Source organism: Equus quagga, chromosome 9 (genome assembly GCF_021613505.1).
Source record: "Equus quagga isolate Etosha38 chromosome 9, UCLA_HA_Equagga_1.0, whole genome shotgun sequence".
In the NCBI taxonomy this organism is placed as follows: domain Eukaryota; kingdom Metazoa; phylum Chordata; class Mammalia; order Perissodactyla; family Equidae; genus Equus; species Equus quagga.
The window spans coordinates 51008191-51028333 of NC_060275.1; the positions used below are offsets into that span (position 1 = coordinate 51008191).

General features: G+C 36.0%; 1 protein-coding gene across 1 annotated transcript in view; it reads right to left on the reverse strand.

The window, feature by feature from the left end:
• The window catches only part of SMCHD1 (structural maintenance of chromosomes flexible hinge domain containing 1), a 136587-nt gene that overhangs the window by 106345 nt on the left and 10099 nt on the right, over nucleotides 1-20143 (reverse strand). Inside the window, exons 4-5 of the mRNA XM_046671568.1 lie at nucleotides 13475-13557; nucleotides 12699-12829 (exon numbers count right to left, since the gene is read on the reverse strand). Coding sequence (XP_046527524.1) covers nucleotides 12699-12829; nucleotides 13475-13557 — 214 coding nt within the window. The remainder of the gene's footprint in view (nucleotides 1-12698; nucleotides 12830-13474; nucleotides 13558-20143) is intronic.

Genomic DNA, 20143 nt, shown 5'->3' on the forward strand with positions numbered 1-20143 from the left:
CTGCTGCAGACAAACCCATCTCCACAAAACATGGACACAAACTTGCCCCTACACAACACACAAAAAATGCCTCCACACAATACACAAACACAGCACCCCATACAACTTGCATGCACTTACAATGCCCTCCCAACAAAAACACACCCGAACACCAGAGAGCGTACAGATACCAACAATAAAAAGAACATCTTAAAGAGTCAGAGCAAACAGACACAATACATACTGAAAAACAAAGATAAGAATGACAACAGCTTTCTCATCATAAACTATACAAGCCTGAAGAAAATGGAGTAATACTTCTAACGTACTGACATTTATAACAAAGTCAAGCAAAAATTCTATACTCAGTAAAAATATCTTTAAAGGGCAAGGGAGAGGAGTGAGCGATCTAGACTTTATCAGATGTACAAAAGCTGAAAAAGTTCATCAAGAGCAAATGTGAGTTAGGAAAACTGTTAAAAGACCTTCAGAAATTAAAACAATACTGTTTGGATTTACACAAAGGAATGAAGACCACAAGAATTAGTAAGTTATGTGGGAAAACATATACTGACTCAGGGACTCAAACAGATACTTTTATGCAAATTTTCATAGCAGCATTATTCAAAATAGACAACAGATGGAAACAAGCCAAGTATCTATTAACCTATGAATGCAAAACAAAATGTGGTACTGCTACACAATTCAGCCAAAAAAGAAATGAAGTTCTGATACATGCTACAACACTGATGAACTCTGAAAACATTATGCTAACTGAAATAAACCAGACAAAAAATGACAAATTTTGTATGATTCCTCTTAAATGAGGTACATAGCATAGGTAAATTCATTGAGACAAAAAACAGAATAGTGGTTACCAGCAGCTAGAGGTAGGGAGAATTGAGTTATTGCTGAACGGGTACAGAGTTAGTCTGGGGGGGGATGAAAAATTTTGGAAATACATAATGGTAATGATTGCAAAACATTCTGAACATAATTAACACCACTGAACTGTACACTTTAAAATGGTCATACAGCAAATTTTGTTACACTTTTTTCACCACATTTTTAAGAAAAAGACACTTAAATACAAAAATGGAGTAGAAAAGTGGTTGACAGGGGCTGGGGAGTGTGAGAAATAGGGAGAGGTAGGTAAAAGGGTACAAACTTTCAGCTATAACATGAATAAGGTCTGAGGATCTAATGTATAACACTGACTACAGTCAATAACACTCTTACTGTATAACTGAAATCTACTGAGTAGTAGAACTTATGTTTTCACCAAAAAGTGAGATAAATATGTGAAGTGATTGATGTGTTAACTAGCTAGAAGGAATCCTGTTTAAAGCAACACAACCAGAATATACTTTGATATTTGTAATATATGTCAACATAAAATGTATAAAAATAAAAACACAAAGATGAAGACAGGGTAAATGGCATGGATGGTACTACTGTGATGTACTTATATGTGAAATGGTGTAATATTACTTGATATATAGTCTGTGATAAATTAAACGTGTATACTATGAATCCAAAAGTTACCAGTAAAGCAAAACAGAGTAACAGTTAATAAGCCAACAAAGGAAATAAAATGGAATCACACACACACAGACAAAATACTCAATTTGAAAGAAGGTAGACAAAAAGGAAAACAGGAAAAATAAAACACAAATAACAAAGATGTAAGTCTAACTTCAAACATACCATTAATCACATTAAATGTAATTGGTCTAAACATTCCAGTTAAAAGGCAGAGATTGTCAAATTTTAATACACAACTATATGCTGCCTGAAAGAAACTCTCTTTAAATATAGAGACAATAGGCTAAAAGGTTAGTAAAAGAGTTACCATTTTAACAATAATAAAAAGAAAGGTGGAGTAGCTATATTAACGTCAAAGTTGATAAAATATTACCAGGAAATGAATAAAGAACAATGAAACAAATACACGGGTAAGTAAAAGAATATTTTTCTCCTTTTGAGTTTTTAAAATTATTAGACTGCTGAAATGAAAATAACATTATCTGATGTGGTTCTCAATGTATGCAGACGTAACACTTAAGAAAACTATACATGGGAGAGAGTTAAAAGACCTAAATAAATTGGTAAGATTTCTGCAATTCTCTTTAAGTGGTAAAACGTCTGTACTAGTAAACTAATAAGTATGTATATAGTATTCCCTACAGCAACTATTAAAAAAAAAAAGATACACTCAAAAACACTATAAAGAAATAGTATACTAAAATATGTTTAAGTAAACCACGGAAAGGCCGGAAAAGAGAGAAAGGAAAAACAAAGGGAACAAATAGAAAGTTAAAACATGAGATCCTAAGTCCTAATATATCAATAATTACATAAAATGTAATGGTACATATACACTAAAATTGGCAGAGTGAATAAAAAAATGATCCAACTATATATTTGCCTACAAGAAACTCATTTCAAATACAATGTTATAGGTAGTTTTTTAAAAAATGGATAAGAAAAGATACACCATGCAAACATGAATGAAAATAAAGCTGGAGTGGTTATACTAATATCACATAAAATATACTTCAGAGCAAGAAAATTACCAGGGACAAAGAGCAGCATTACACAATGATGAAAGTGTCAGTTCACCAAGAAATCATAACAGTTCTACGTATATACAAAATAACACAAGTTGAAAACACACAAAGTAAAAATTCAGAGAACTGAAAAGAGAAAAGAAACAAATCTGCAAATAAGTTATACTTCTCTTAGTTACCAACACACCAACAGAAAATCCACAAGAATATAAAACTGAACAATATCATCAACCAACAGAATCTAATCGATGACATTTACAGAACACTCCTCACAACAGCAGCAAAATACACATTCTGTTCAAGGACGCATAGAAAATTCACCAAAATAGGTCATATCCTGGATCATAAAACAAATCTCAACAAACTTAAAAGAACTGAAACCATATAGAGTATGTTCTCTGATTATAATGAAATCAAACTGCAAATCAACATAAAGACAAGAAAATCTATTGACAATAGACACATGAAAAGATGTTCATCATCGCTAATCATCAGGGAAATGCAAATCAAAACTACACTAAGATATCACCTTACACCCGTTAGATTGGCAAAAACATCCAAAACCAAGAGCAACAAATGTTGGAGAGGTTGTGGAGAAAAAGGAACCCTCATACACTGTTGGTGGGAATGCAAACTGGTACAGCCACTATGGAAAACAGTATGGAGATTTCTCAAAAAGCTAAAAATAGAAATACCCTATGACCCAGCCATCCCATTACTGGGTATCTATCCTAAGAACCTGAAATCAGAAATCCCTAGAGTCCCTTGCACCCCTATGTTCATCGCAGCATTATTTACAATAGCCAAGACGTGGAACCAACCTACATGCCCAGAAACTGATGACTGGATAAAGAAGAGATGGTATATATTCTCAATGGAATACTACTCAGCCATAAAAAAAGACAAAATTGGCCCATTTGCAGCAACGTGGATGGACCTCGAGGGTATTATGTTAAGCGAAAGAAGCCAGTCAGAGAAAGACGAACTCTGTATGACTCCATTCATAGGTGGAAGTTAACATATTGACAAGGAGATCTGATCGGTGGTTACCAGGGGAAAGGGGGGTGGGGGGAGGGCACAAAGGGGGAAGTGGTGTACCCACAACATGACTAACAATAATGTACAACTGAAATCTCACAAGGTTGTAATCTATCATAACATTAATAAAAAAAAAAAAAAAGTACCTGCAAAGCACAATAAAGTGAAGCACAACAAAATGAGATGTGCCTGTACTGGCTGGATCTCTGAGATTTCCCCGCTTTTGGAACATTCCCTCCCTCCCCAATCCTGGTTGTTTCAACAGTTCTCCTATGCCTTCAAACTAATTTTCATTTTATCTAGCTATCTCAGTTTTTTCTGGCTAGAAAGCAGTCTGCTGCAAACTACCTCATCATAACCAGAGCAAAATCCATATTGTTTTTAAAATGGGTTCTGGGGAGCCCTTGCTGTGCAGCAAAAGAGGAGCTGCTGGAAGATACATCCTTCCGGGGGTTTCCTGGGCAATGTTTTACCTCAATGTATCCAAGAATCAGAATAACTGGTGGTAAACCATGACTGTACAATGCTGCTGAGTGAAGACAGACCAGCCATTCACCTCTCCCCGCTTAATACACGAGGACATCATCTGCTCTTCTTACTCCACAGAGCTGTCATGACAGAAACTATTTAAAGTGTTTTGGAAAAGACAAGAAAATCTATTGAAAATACTTGGAAATTGAACAACACATTCCTAAAACAAACCATGCATCAAAGAGCAAGTTGCAAGGGAAATAAAAACTACACAGAACTGAATGAAAGTGAAAATACAGCATATCAAAACTTGTGAGACGCAGCAAAAGTAGTTCTGAGAAAAAAATTTGTAACAGAAAATAGTCATCTTAGAAAAGAAGGTCTCGAATCAATAATTTAAGAATACACCTCAAAATACTACAAAAGAGCAAAACAATCCCAAAGCAAGAAAGACATAAATAATAAAGAGCAGAAATCAAAGAATTTGAAAACAGAAAAACAATAAAGAAAATTTATCAAAGCAAACACCGGTTCTTTGAGAACATTACCAACAACTATATGCCAATAAACTTGAAACTTTAATGAAATAGACTAATTCCTAGTAAAAATATAACTTACCAAAACTAAATCAGTAAGAAACAGAAAGCCTAATTATTCTTAGAACTCTATTAAAGGAATCAAAGCAATAGTTATAAATTGCTCCCACCAAAACATACCAGATCCAAATGGTTTCCTAAGTGAGTTTTATCAAACTTTCATAAGTGGTAGAAGTATAAATTGCTACTTTAGAAAACAATTTGCGATTATCTTCTAAATTGGAACATTCATTTTTATAACCCACAAATTCCCTCTTAGGCATATACATAAGAATGTATACAGATCTGGACCAGGAAACACATATAACACAACACACTACACACATACACCCACATGAAAGACACTACCACTCACAAACTTGGGCGGAAAGCCAAATGCCCACTGGCTAGAGACTGGACAAATACAGCAAGATTTCTTTTCGATATACACAAAAGATTATATGGTTATGAAAAAGAATGAACTACAAAAGATAAAATCTTAGTAACCCAATATTAAGTGAAAATGCAAGTCCCTCATAGACCAACATGCAGTATGATTACCCTTTTCCATAATATCAAAAAATAAGCAAAATTGGATAAACATATTTTTAGAAAAACAAAGAAACAGAAAAACAATACAAAACAGTGGTTAATTTTGGTGGGGAGAAAAGAAATAGAACAAGGGAGCACGCAGATGTAAGTTACAGGAAATATTCTCCTTATTGGATTAGGTGGTAGATTCTGGTTATTTAACTTATTAAATTTTTCAACAAATAAACTTTAAAAGGGCAAGGCCTAAATTGATAAATTGTTATAAAGCAAGAACTATGATTCAAATTCTATGGACCTAATGTCTATTAAGAAAAATAAAAAGAGTAAATGGGTTCCAAGACTTTAATTACTATGGCAATACTTCTAGGAAATAGTCTGAAAATACCCTCCCCTAAATATTCTCCTTAAAAAACATGTGGAAGTATACAAAAGTTTAAGGAGAGGGAAGTTCAGAGATAAAAGGACACACATCTACTTACTCTGACTCAAAACTAAAGAATTCTGTTCAGTGATTAGGAATGGACACATAATCACTAGGCAGTAAGTCTCCTTTTTCAACCCAAACCATCCATGCAAACCCAACCTAGGCAAAAACTCTTATCATGGCAAATAAGGCTGAAAATACAAATTTCCAGCAGGTTTTAGACTTGTATAAACGAGTCCAGCAAAATCCCTATACCTATATTCAAGGGCTATATAAATATTCCTTCATGAAGATAAACAAAAGCAGAAAAATAATCTAAGACCTTGAGAAACAATTTTGCATCATAGAAGCAGTCTTCTGGAGAATTTAGAAAGTCACTTCCCTCAGGAATAAATTTATATCACAGTCCAAAAGAATTTTTCAGAAGATATTCATATTCTTGATACAATATAAGAGGACATTCTATCTGTGTGAGACAAGAGTAGTTGATTTATTAGAACAGAGAAACAAAATCTCCATTGATACAAGTCATAAAAGGTGTTGAAACTAAGAAAAATGAACAAGAGAGAGGATCAAATTAGTAAAAGAAATTAAAAACAATAAAAGTCATTGCCAGGAAATATGGTAGAGTGACTATATACGTATATTTACATCTCACTATCTCAAATCTACCACAGGGGAAATAAAACAGCCACAATGAAGAAAACTTTACTTCCAACAAAACTTACAAATGCCTCAGATCTCTTTTAGAGTTTCTGGAATAAATGTGCAAGACAATGGAAATAACCAAATTAAAGTGGGATGTCTAAATGTGACATACTCATTCTTTAAATTCAAGTAAATACAAACATCAGAAAGTAAACAAAAGCTCATCTTAATATGCAGAAAAACATTTAAGACAAGCTTCTTCTTTAGGAAAATTAGGGCAAATCTTGTTGGAAGCCCATTCTTACAATCTAAAAGCGGCAATGGGAAGTGAGCCATATGGCGCACTATCTTTATTTTCCCAAAAATGACTCCCTGAGTTGAGAGCCTTTTAATTGCTGAGCAAGCTGAAAGTGCAGAAAGTAGCACTGATCCAACACATACCTGAATTATGGCCACCCAGCAGATCTAACTAATGTCACCCTTCTTTCTTCCATAAAACAATTAAATGAACACACAGTATCACAATTATGTTCTAGGTATCTAATGTAACTTCAAAGGCAGTGATTATAACAGTGCCCAAATCATGAGTAAATTTTCTACGTAATATTCTATATCTTAATAGGGGTTTGGATTATACAGGTGTATGCATTTGTTAAAAATCAGACACTAGAGTGAGCACTTCCAGAATAGCAAAGTAAGGACCTACGAACACCCACTCATTGATAAAAACGTTAAGAACACCCCAAAAAACTATCAAAATCAACTTTTTCAGAACTCTAAAAATTAACCAATCCAAGGAGTGTTTTATTCAAGACACACAGCTGAATCTCAGTAAGAACAGCTAGCTCTGTATAGTTTTAGCATGCTTTATCCATTTCCCCTGGGTCATTTGTCAAAAACCGTCAGTGTAATTGTTTATCATCACAGTTGACTATGGCAATCAAATCAGTTGGGAACAAACAAGAATCTGGCCAAAAACTTACAAGGAAAAACTGAGGAATAAGAGGTCCATAGTGTTTTTTAAAAGCTCCAACATATTCATGAGAATCGAGAAGGTCACACTCGTGCAGGGTTGTACATATACTCAAGAAAGATCTCTCATTTCTGGCTGACTTTGAGGTTCTACACAAGTAAGAAGCAAAGGCTAAGGCAGAGTTGTGAACTGCCTCCTTGAACATTAAAAACAGCCCAGTATGCACACAGAACCCCTCAGCAAAAGCTGGGTGACTTAGTGGTTCCAGACGTGTAAGAAACTGTCCAATTAGTGGTTGACCACTAAGCTAACTGAGCAGAGACATCACTGGCAACACAAGATAAAGAAGAGAGATTTTACAGAATTAATTTAGGGAAGTCACTACACAAACAAACAAAAAAAGAGAAGCAACAACAAGCCCTGGGGAGGTGGATAAGTCTGATTTCCAGAGTTGCCATATTATTTTAAAATGTCCTGTTCTTAACAAAAAATTATCACCTACAAGAAATAGTAAAGTGTGGCCCACACACAGGGAAAACAGCAGTCAGTAGAAACTGTCCTGGAGAAAAGTCCAAGCATTGGACTTACTAGACAAAGATTTAAATCAGCTATTTTAAACATACTCAATGAACTGAGAGAAATTATGTCTAATGAAGTAAAGTATGAGATCAGTGTTTCATCAAATAGAGAAAATCAATAAAGACAGAAATTATAAATAAAAGAACCAAAAAGAAATTCTGAAGCCACTTCACTGAAATGAAAAATTCAGTTAAGTGGTTCATGAACATATCTGAGTTGGCAGAAGAAAGAATTAGTGAACTTAAAAGGTAGGTCAATTGAGATTATTTCATCTGAAGAACAAAAAGAAAAAAGAATGAAGAAAAACGAACAGAGCCTCAGAGACTTATAAACACCATCAAGCATGCCGATATATAAATAGGAACCACAGAAGGAGAGAAAGAATATTTGAAGAAATAATGGCCAAAGACTTCCCAAATTTGATGAAAACATTAATCTACACATCCAAGAAGACCAACAAACACCAAATAGGATGAACTCAAAAAGATCCAAACCTAGACACATCAGAATCATAAAACTGTTAAAAGCCAAAGAAAAAGAGAGAACCTCGAAGGCAGAGAGAGAGAAGTGGCTGGTCACATACAAAGGATATTCAATAAGGTTAACAGCTGATTGTTCAGCAGAGACCATGGAGCTAGAAGCAGTGAGCTAACATATTCAAAGTGCCAAGAGAAAAAACCATCAACCAAGAATTCTTTATCTAGCAAAAGTAGCCTTCAAAAACGAAGGAGAGATTAAGACACTCCCAGATAAACAAACACTGAGGGAATCTGTCACTAGTAGATCTGCCTTAGAGTAGCTACTAAAAAGAGTCTTATGGACTGAAATGAAAGGACACTCGAAAGTAACTGGGATACAAGAAGAAATAAAGAGTAACTACATAGACCAATAGAAAAAGACAGCATAAATGTATTTTTTTATACCTCTTCTCCTATTTGACTTATAAGATAGCTGCACAAAGAATTATCTAAAACTGTGTGGATGGGATTACAATGTAGAAAGATGTCATTTATATAAAAATAATAATACAAATAAGTGGGAGGGGAACAAAGCTATATAGGAGTGAAGTTTTTATATATTATTGACATTAAGCTGGCATCATCCAAACTGGACTATTGTAAATTAAGATGTTAAGAAAAACAACTTAAAAAGCAGACTAACAACTATTGAAATTATATTAGTGACTGCCAGAGTAGGGGAGAGAGAGCGAGATAGAGAGTGACTGCAAACAGGTACTGGGTTTCTTTTGGAGTGATGCAAATATTCTGGAATTAGTAGTGATGGTTACATAATTTGTGACTATCCTCAAAACTACTGAATTGTATACTTCAATGGTGAATTTTATGGTATATGAATTATATGGCCATAAAAAAATAAATTAATTCAATGAAGATACACTTAAGACAGATGTGAGCATTTCACTATATGTAAATTTCAACTCAAAAGATAAAAATTTGAATTCTAGATCATATCAATGCTTGAGAAAGTTTACTGATATTTGTAATTTACTTTGAACTGAATCAAAAAACAAGATGAACTGTAGGCCAATGTGGTGGCGCAGCTATGAAGTTTGTGCACTCTGCTTCAGCAGCCCAGGGTTCACTAGTTCAGATCCTGGGCACAGACCTATGCATCGCTTATCAAACCACGCTGTGGCAGGCATCTCACATATAAAATAGAGGAAGTTGGGCACAGATGTTAGCTCAAGGCCAATCTTCCTCAGCAAAAAAAAAGGATTGGTGGTGGGTGTTAGCTCAGGGCTAATCTTCCTCAAATTTTTCTTTTTAATTAAAAAAATAATAAGATGAACTGAAGGTTAGAGGGATAAATAGCAAACGGATATGTGGTAAAGCAACTTCAATGGTAGAAACTAGGTATAAGTGTCTGGGTATTCACTGTAGAATTTCAACTTTTCAGTGTTTGAAAATGTTCATAAAATGCTGAGGAAAAGAATAGGGCTAAAGGGGCTGGCCCCGAGGCCAAGTGGTTGAGTTTGAGCACTTGGCTTCAGCAGCCCAGGGTTTCACCGGTTCAGATCCTGGGTGCAGACATGGCACCACTCCTTGGGCCACGTTGAGGCAGTATCCCACATGCCACAACTAGAAGGACCCATAACTAAAATATACAACTATGTACTTGGGGAATTTGGGGAGAAAAAGCAGGAAAATAAGAATAAGGTTAGGAAACACTCAGATCCAGGTTCTGAACCATTCTACAACTAGCCCAGACTCTACCAAAAAAATGACAATTTCATGAAAGACACAAACATGGGGAATTTTTATAGAATAAAGGAGACCAGAGAGATACGACAAAGAGAAAAAAATCTGAATATGGACATTAGATATTCTGAATCAACAATAAATTTCTTGGATGTGATAATAGTATTATGGTTATTTATGAGAATGTCTCTCTGAAGGAGATACATGCTACAGTATTAAGTAGTGAAATGTCACAAAGTCTGCAACTTACTTTCAAATGATTTAGGAAGAGAAAATATGTGTATGTGCATGTGCATACAGACAGATAAACAGAGAGAAGATAACAAATGTGGCAAACAGTTAACATCTGATAAATCTAGGTGAAGGATACATGAGTGCTAAAACTGTTCTTTTAACTTACTTTTTGGCTTGAAATTTTTCAAAATAAGAAGGGTGGATGGAGGGATAGTACCAAGGTGAGTGAGAGCTATAAAGAATATTGCCAAATTAGAACTCTTACCTCATCTCCCTCTATCTTCCCCTTCATATACTATGTTCTAACCAGACTGGTCGTCTTTCTGTCTCACAAACAAAACCACCTGATCACAATTTCAGGGTCTTTGTCTTTGCTGGTTTTCCTTTTCCTTGGAATACACTTCCCTCAGATCTTCATCTGGGTGTTTTCTTCTAATCATTCACGCCTCAACTCAAATGCAACCTCAAAGAGGCTGCCCTCTTCTCTAACGACCTTACTGAAAGCAGATGGCAATTAGGCTCTAACACATTACTCAACATTTTCTTAACAGCAATAATCAATAACTGAAATGCTTATAAATGTTTTTGTGTGTCTACTTCTGTTATTCCCTCTACTACAACATAAGCTACAAGCCAAGTCAGTCAGCTGTTTTGCACTTTCAGGCTGTCTCTCCTTTTGTTCCATAGTCTGTCTCCCATGACATCCACCCTTGTATCCAGTAAAAACTAAAGTGGAAGCAGTTAAAGCAACTGATGATTTTTTTCTACAGGAGTAGAAGACAGGGGAGTGAGAGTACATTTGAGGCTAACAGAAATTGGAGTAGGACAAGGGACTGATACTGGACTCAAAGATAGTATGAGTACATAACAACTATAACAACAATTGATTACTTACTGAACACAATATCTATAAAGCTAAAACCAAAACCAGCAACAGGTAGATTTCTACCAAAAATTAAACAAAACGTCCCTAAGATTTAGACTAAGTTTAAAAGTTTGTGTTGTGCTAAAATCCAGAGGAAAATCAGAGTGAATGTTCCATAAATTCAGTTAAGATTTAACTTCATTTAATAACTATAGACTCTACTCTTCCATTTGATTTAACTAACACTGTTCTGAACTTTTTGCCCAATCTACCATCTGTTCCCCTTTCCCTTCTACTTGATATTTCTATCATATGCTGAAATCTATCTTTAGACTATAAAAGACAATGGCCTTTACCTTCTCTATGGCTATTTTATAAATCCTTGAAGTGACAAGTACTCGTGAAAATAGTGAAGAAGAATGGCTGTAGAAAAGTCTGAGGCCAAGAATGAGAAGTAATAACCAAAATGATATCTTATATTTATCGACTACTTACTATATGCCAGGCTCTATCCTAAGGTTTACATGTACTAACTCACTTGTTCTTCACAAAACCTTATGATGCATTATTCTCCTTTTATAGACATGTGAATGGTGACAAAAAGAAGTACCTTGACCAACATCATAAAACTAGTAAGATTAGAATTCAAATCAGGTCAAATAATTCCAGAGCCCTTGTTCTTCAGTACGTTGCCTCTCATCACTGTTAAGTCTTTACAAATTTGATGAAAATTCTGAGGGTGCAGAAATTTCAGAAATGAGAAGGCAAATGTGCTAACTATATTAATTTTTAACACATTGTTGAGACTGATCCTTAAACTTGGGTGACTTTCCTTGACACAGCAAAGAGCAAAACAGGACGTGAACAAATACTAACTACCTAACAAGAATGCCAACAGTCTTCCCAAGTATGTTTTCTGAAGTAGACACCATATCTCAAAATATCAAAAGACTTGTGGGTCACTGCTCTTAATAGAATTCAGCTAATAACCCAAGGACCTAAATCTTTATATCTTTGAGAGCTTCTAGTATATTCTGTTTCCTCTATGACATTCTCATTCAGGATATTTTCCACAAACATATTCTGATTCAAAACTCCTGCGTAGATTCTATTCCCTAACAACTGTGAATGTTTTAACACAGAGCCCTGAAAGTGGAGCAATAATGAGCTCAACAGAACTACATGTGGTTCATTAAACATTTTGCAAGTGGTATCAAGTGATTTTTAAAGCCTATTTTAAAATCATTCTACTGCTCTAGCAACTACACAGCTTCCATCAAACTTAAGTCAGTAAGAAAAGGCGGAAAAGCTCCAAAGTACTCAAGATATCAACATAACTCCTACATACCTCAGGAAAGGCAAAAAGAATCGTTCAGTGGAAGGGCACAATATGATTTCTGTAGTTTTGACTACTTCTAAGTATTGATCACAAGAATTCTATAATATAAAAAACTAAATAAACATGCTGACATCAAAATCTCCAATGTATCGTGTATAATTTAAAGAAATAAAAGAGTTCTTATCCTTATTAAAATACCCAGCTGCCCAAAAAAAAAGTAAGGTTTTCTAACCTTTCAAAGTCACCTTGCCTTGTAAATTTTGACAACCTATACACGGCCCAGTTGTTAAGCTGTTTAGAGGTCATTCCTCTTCCATTATCTATCACTGCAACGGCAGGTTTTCCTTGTGTTTCATCAAAATGCTATGAAATAAAATAAGTTCAAAAAGACAGGAAAAATCAAATCAATATTAAAAACATGAAAAGTTTAATATAAAAATAGTGATTCAATGGGCTCACTCATATATTGCTGGTGGAACTGTAAATTAACACAACTTTCTGAAAGGCACTTCAGCTGTATAAATCAAAGGTCTTAGAATTCTTCATGTCCTTTAACCCAGAAATTCCATTTCTCAGAATTTAGCTTGTGAAACTAACCAGAGATGTATACAAAGACCTATAACGATGTTCATCATGTCACCATTGCTAACAATGGCAAAAATACAGAAAAAAAAGGTCTAAATGTTCAACAACTGATTACGTAACTTATACTATAAGACAATAAACCAAACTGTAGCAATGGTATATTATATTGCAGAATATTCATGATATGACAATGTCTACAATGTTTTGTTAAGGGAAAGTAGAAGATCACAAAAAATAAAATGTACACTATGATCACACATACATGTATACATAGATGCACAGAAAAAAGGGCACGTGAAAAAATTTCAGCAAGAAGATACATCAGATAATTACTTCCACTTTTACTTTATTTTCTAATTTTTCCCCAACGAACCTGTAATATTTCTAAAAAAGCTAAATTGCTCTACAGTACTATTTTCTTACCAATTTGATCTGTATTCTTCTAATACCAGTGTTACGAGAAGTAGCAGACAATGAATTGTCAATCAATTCTGCAAGAGCAAATGCTGGAAGAGAATAAGAAAACACATTGCTTAACTTTTCCCTCCTAAATACTTCATATAAAGGTTCAAAGCAGAAGAAACTCTGAAGTACCTTAAGCCATCACTTTTATTTCCCAAAGAGTTAGAATTAGAGTATTATCCAGATTCTAAGGATACAATACATAAGAAAGGCATCGTCACCAAACATCACCAGCATAAAAAAAGCAGTCATCAACCAGTATTTGTATGGCATTAACATGCCATGAGTCAACCAGCCATGATTCCTGGATTCAAGGAGCTTATAATCTGAAGACAGACATACAGATATAGCAGACAAATCAAAGACTATGACCATAAAACCAAACAGTAGTCTGATGTATGTAATTATGTCATGCGCAAGTCAAAAGTAAGCACATTTACAGAGTTGGGGGCAAATATAAAGCAACTATAAAAGTGTCTACTGGGGGGGCTGGCCCCGTGGCCAAGTGGTTAAGTTCGCGCGCTCTGCTGCAGGCGGCCCAGTGTTTCGTTGGTTCGAATCCTGGGCCCGGACATGGCACTGCTCATCAAACCACGCTGAGGCAGCGTCCCACATGCCACAACTAGAAGGACCCACAATGAAGAATATACAACTATGTACCGGGGGGCTTTGGGGAGAAAAAGGAAAAATAAAATCTTTTAAAAAAAAAAAAAGTAATACACTAAAAAAAAAAAAAAAGTGTCTACTGGGGCCAGCCCAGTGGCGTAGAGGTTAAGTTCAGGCTCTGCAAGGGTGGTCCAGGGTTCGCTGGTTTGGATCCTGGGCATGGACTCACACACTGCTCATCAAGCTATGTTGTGGCGGCATCCCACATAGAAGGACTTAAAATTAGGATATACAACTACGTACTGGGGCTTTGGGGAGAAAAAAAAGAGGAAGATGGGCAATAAATGTTAGCTCAGGGCCAATCTTCCCATCAAAAAGAAAACAATAATATATATATATATGGTTAACCTTTACAAAAATAAAATAAAAATGTCTAGTAAGAGCTAATTTAGATATAGAAATCTATGACTAATAGTAATTTGTAAAATGGCAGACTACGTCTGCTGAACTGACACAGAACTGCTATTGATTTCCTAGTACACAACCAAGTTGACATTCAAATTTATCACTGGCTCAGCATTGTTCTTAATATGCTCCTTTCTTCAAGGTCACTACTCAAACTATTTCCCTTAGTTAAAAAGGGGAACATACCAAATTTATGTCTCTTACTTCCACTGAAGCTCAACCCAACTAAAGCTGTAATTAATCAACAGAGTAGAACTCCAACAAGAACTCTCATACTCTAAACACTTACGAGATAGCTGTTTATAAACTACTTAGAAAGAAATTACCACAAATCAGATATGTATAAGGATCTGGTTAAGGGTAATAACTCTAGAAAATGAAGAAGGGACAGTGTAGGAAATGGGAGGAAAAAAAAGAGTTAAGAGAAACTGAAAGGAACAAATGAGTAGAATTTAGTATCTAATAAGATATAAAAGGAAAAGAAAAAGAAATTCAAGATGGTTTTGAGTCTTTGCTCTAGAAAACTGGATAAATGGTCATTCTTCCCAAAAAGGGAGATTGAGAGAGAAAAAAAGAAAAATTCAGTTTTAGAAGTGATGCCCTACCACTATATCAAGCTGAATGAGTAGAGGTGTCCCATAGGGAGCTGGAACACATATTGTGCTTAACTGAGAGAATAAAGACAAGCAGATATAAAGATTTTTGCTTCAGTGAAATAAACAGCTAAAGGCTTGGATTAGTTCACTAACATAAACGTATAAAAAGAAAGATCAGCATGACTTGAAGAAATGTCCACCATACAATCAAGAATAACCAGAAGCTGCACCAAAGGCAAAGGAAACAGAAGCAAGGAAAGACCCAGCAATGTAATGTAAAGTCACAGAAGTCAAAACAAGAGTTTCAACTGTGAGACTGTCTGATTATTCATATGATCATGGTAGGAATGAAAACTGGAATAACCAATCTGGAAGGCAATTAATCTATATCAAAAGTCTTAAAAATGAATACACCTACTGACTCCACAATTATACATTTACAAATGTATCCGCAGAGACAGAATTAAGATTAATTCAATATGCAAATATTTAAGCACCTACTATTTGCCAGGCATCCTTCCAAAACTTAACAGAAAAAAGTCCTGTTCTTATTGAGTTAACATTCTAGACAGGAAGATGGGAAATGAAATATAATTGTAATAAGTAAATTTTTTTATCATGTTAGAAGGTGGTATATGCGATGGAGAAAAGAAAGGGTCATTTTAAACAGTGTGATCAAGATAAGCTTTGCTGAGAAGGTAACAGATAAACAAGACTTGAATGGGGTGAAGGAATCAGAGAGGGGCTATCTGGGCAAAGAGCATTCCAGGCAGAGGGTCCTAAGCTGAGAATATAGTTGGCAGTGGAATGGAGTGAACAAGCAGGGAGAGGAGTCGTGGAAACAAACTCAGAGAGGTACAAAGCACAGCTGCTAAGGCCAAGCACGTAATTGTAAAGACTATGGCTTTTACTCTTAGCGAAATGGGGAGCCATGAGTGCTTTCAAGAGAAGAATAGCATGATCTGACTTCTCAAACTTTCTGTGGACAGGCATGAAAAGAGACAGACAAGTTAAGCGGCCACTATATAACCTAGGTGATATAATGGAGCCTCAGACCTGCTGTTAGCAACAGAAGTGATGAGAAATAGTCATTTCTAGATAAATACTGAAGATAGCGCCAAGAGGATTTTCTGACAGATTGAATGAAATGTATGAGACAAAGTAGAATCAATTTGATTTTTGGCTTAAGCAACTGGAAGGACAGAGCAATGATCAATTTGGATGGGAAAACTATGTATAGTACAGGATTCAGTGAACAGGTTAGGGTTCCCATCTTAGATATTCTAGTGGAGATGCCACATGGGCAGTTGGAGAGACAAAATTGGAACTGAGAAGGTAAGTATGGCATTATTTTCAATATTTAACTAAAAATGACCATTTCTCACCACCTCCAATTAGGAGTCACTGCTACAAAGATGGTATTTAGAGCCATGAGACTGGACGGGATCACCACATCAGGAAGTATGAGAAAATAAGGACCAATCACTAAGCCATGAGGCACTTCTACATTAATAAGGTGGGAGTTATGTCAATAATATCTCAATAGAAAAAAAAAGAAAGTGGGGAGAGAAGAGAGAAGGCAGACAGTGAGGTAGGAAGAAAACAAAGAGAGCGTGGTCACTCAAAAGTCAAATAAAGACTATGTCAAGGAGGAAGAAGTGATAAACTGTGTCAAATAATCCCTGGAGTAAAATGAGAACTGAAAATTGATCACTGGACTTAGTCACTGGTGACCTGAAAAAAGTAATTACAGGAGAGTAAATAGGAGACAACGGGAGGAGAGGCACTGCTGATATTGAGTACAGTCAACTCTTTTGAGGAATTTTGCTATAAACAGGAGCAAAATATTGAGCAGAAGATGGTGGAAGGAGTAAGAGTACAATGTTAACATGAGAGAAATAAGAACTTTTTTCAGTATGAAAAGAACAATGTCAGAGGTAATAAATATACTGCTTACGAGTTCAAGCTTTGCAGTCACCCTGCTGGGGTTCAAATCCTGGCTCCAACGCTTACTAGCAGGTTGGCCTTTGACAAGTTACCTGAAATCTTGTAGCCTTAGTTTCTTCTGCAAAATAGGGTCGTTACCTAACATTAGCTACCACATAAGATTAAGGATTAAATGAGAAAATGCTCATAAAGTACTTGACATAGTGCCTAGCACTGTAGCTGACAGTAGTGATAGTACTAGTAGCAAAGTAAGGATGTGCACACAGATTTAGTCACAAGAATGTTCGGTCATTTGTAACAATAAAAAAATTGAAATAACCTGAGCATTTAATAATAGGCCATTGTTCAAATAAACTGTCGTCTCCAAATACTGTGTAACTACTAAAAACAAATATATATTGACATAAACAGGCACATGCGGGAGATATTGCAGGGTTGGTTCCACACCACAATAAAACAAATAAGGCAATAAAGCGAATCACAAAAATTTTTTGGTTTCCCAGTGCATATAAAAGTTATGCTCACACTATACTGTAGTCTATTAAGTGTGCATTATGTCTAACAAAAAAAAGTACACAACTTAATTAAAAAATACTCTATTGCTAAAAAATGTTAACTATCATCTGAGCCTTCAGCAAGTCGTAATCTTTTTGCTGGTGGAGGGTCTTGCCTCAATGTTAATGGCTGCTGACTGATCAGGGCAGTGGTTGCTGAAAGGTGGGGTGGCTATAGCAATTTCTTAAAATAAGACAACAATTTTAAGTTTGCCACATTGATTGACTCTTCCTTTCACGAACCATTTCTCTGCAGCATGCAATGCTGTTTCCTAACATTTCGTTCACAGTAGAACTTTCAAAATTGGAGTCAATCCTCTCAAACTCCGCCACTGCTTTATCAACTAAGTTTACATAATATTCTAAATTCTTTGTTGTCATTTCAACAATGTTCACAGCATCTTCACCAGTAGATTCTACCTCAAGATACCACTTTCTTTGCTCATCCATGAGAAACAACTCCTCATCTGTTTAAGTTTTATTATGAGATTGCAGCATTTCAGTTACCTCTTCAGACTCCACTTCTAATTCTAGTTCTCTTGCTATTTCCACCACATCTGCAGTTACTTCCTCCACTGAAGTCTTCAACCCCTCAAAGTCATCCATGAGGGTTGGAATCAACTTCTTCCAAACTCCTGTTTAGTTGCTATTTGGACCTCTTCCCATGAATGATGAATGTTCTTAATGGCCTCTATAATGGTGAATCCTTTCCAGAAGGTTTTCAATTTACTTTGCTCAGATCCATCAGAGGAATCACTATCTATGGCAGCTATAGCCTTAAGAAATGTATTTCTTAAATAATAAAACTTTAAAGTCAAAATTAACCCTTGATGGATCCACAGGCTGGAGAATGGATGCTGTGTTATTAGGCATGAAAACAACATTAATCTTCTTGTACCATCTCCATCAGAGCTCTTGGGTGACCAGGTGCACTGTCAATGAGCAGTAATATTTTGAAAGTAATCTTTTTTTCTGAGCAGGTCTCAACAGCAGGCTTAAAACATTCAGTAAACCACGTTGTAAACAGATGTGCTGTCATCTAGGCTTTGTTGTTCTATTTACAGAGCACAGACGGTGTAGATTTAGCATAATTCTTAAGCGCCCTAGAATTTTCAAATGGTAAATGAGCACTGGCTGCAACTTAAAAGTCACCAGCTGCATTAGCCCCTAACAAGGGAGTCAGCCTGTCCTTTGAAGCCAGGCACTGACTTCTCCTCTCTACCTACACAAGTCCTAGAGGGTATCTTCTTTCAATACAAGGCTGTTTTGTGTACACTGAAAATCTGCTATTTAGTGTAGCCCCTTCATTAATGATCTTAGCTAGATCTTCTGGATAACTTGCTGCAACTTCTACATCAGCACCTGCTGCTTCACTTTGCACTTATGTTATGGAGACAGCTTCTTTCCTTAAACCTCATGAACCAACCTCTGCTAGCTTCAAACTTTTCTTCTGCAGGTTCCTCACCTCTCTCAGCCTTCAAAGAATTGAAGAGGGTTAGGGCGTTGCTCTGGATTAGGCTTTGGCTTAAGGGAATGTTGTGGCTGGTATGATCTTGTATCCAGACCACTAAAACTTTCTCCATATCAGCAATAAGGCTGTTTTGCTTTCTTATCACTCGTGTGAACACTGGAACAGCACTTTTAATTTCCTTCAAGAACTTTTCCTTTGTGTTCACAACTTGGCTAATTTGGTGCAAGAGGCCTAGCTTTTGGCCTATCTCGGCCTTCCATGCCTTCCTCACTAAGCTTAATCACTTCTAGCCTTTGATTTAAAGTGAGACATGTGTGACTCTTTCTTCTGCCTGAATACTTAGACGTCACTGTAGGGTTATTAATTGGCCTAATTTCAACAGGCCAATTGTGTTGTGTCTCAGGCAATAGGAGGCTCAAGCAGAGAGAGAGAGACAGGGGAATGGACAGTCAGGGGAGCAGTCAGAACACACACACCATTTATCAATTAAGTTTGCCATCTTATATGGGCACAGTTCATGGCACCCTAAAACAATTACAATAGTAACATCAAAGATCACTGATCACAGATCACCATAACAAATACAATAATAATGAAAAAGTCTGCAACATTGTGAAATTACCAAAATGTGACACAAAGACACAAAGTGAGCAAATGCTGTTGGAAAAATGGTGCCAACAGACGTGCTCAATGCAGGGTTGCCACAAATCTTCAATTTGTAAAAAACACGATATCTGCCAAGTGCAATAAACCTGAAGTGCAATAAAACAGGTATGCCTGGAGCCAGTCCCATGGCCGAGTGGCTAAGTGCACACACTCTGCTTCAGCAGCCCAGGGTTTTGCTGGTTCAGATCCTGGGCACAGACTTAGCACCATTCATCAAGCCATGCTGAGGCGATGTCCCACAGAGTAAAGCCAGAAGGACCTACAACTAGAATATACAACTAGGTACTGGGGGGTTTGGGGAGAAGAAGGAAAAAAAAAAAAGACT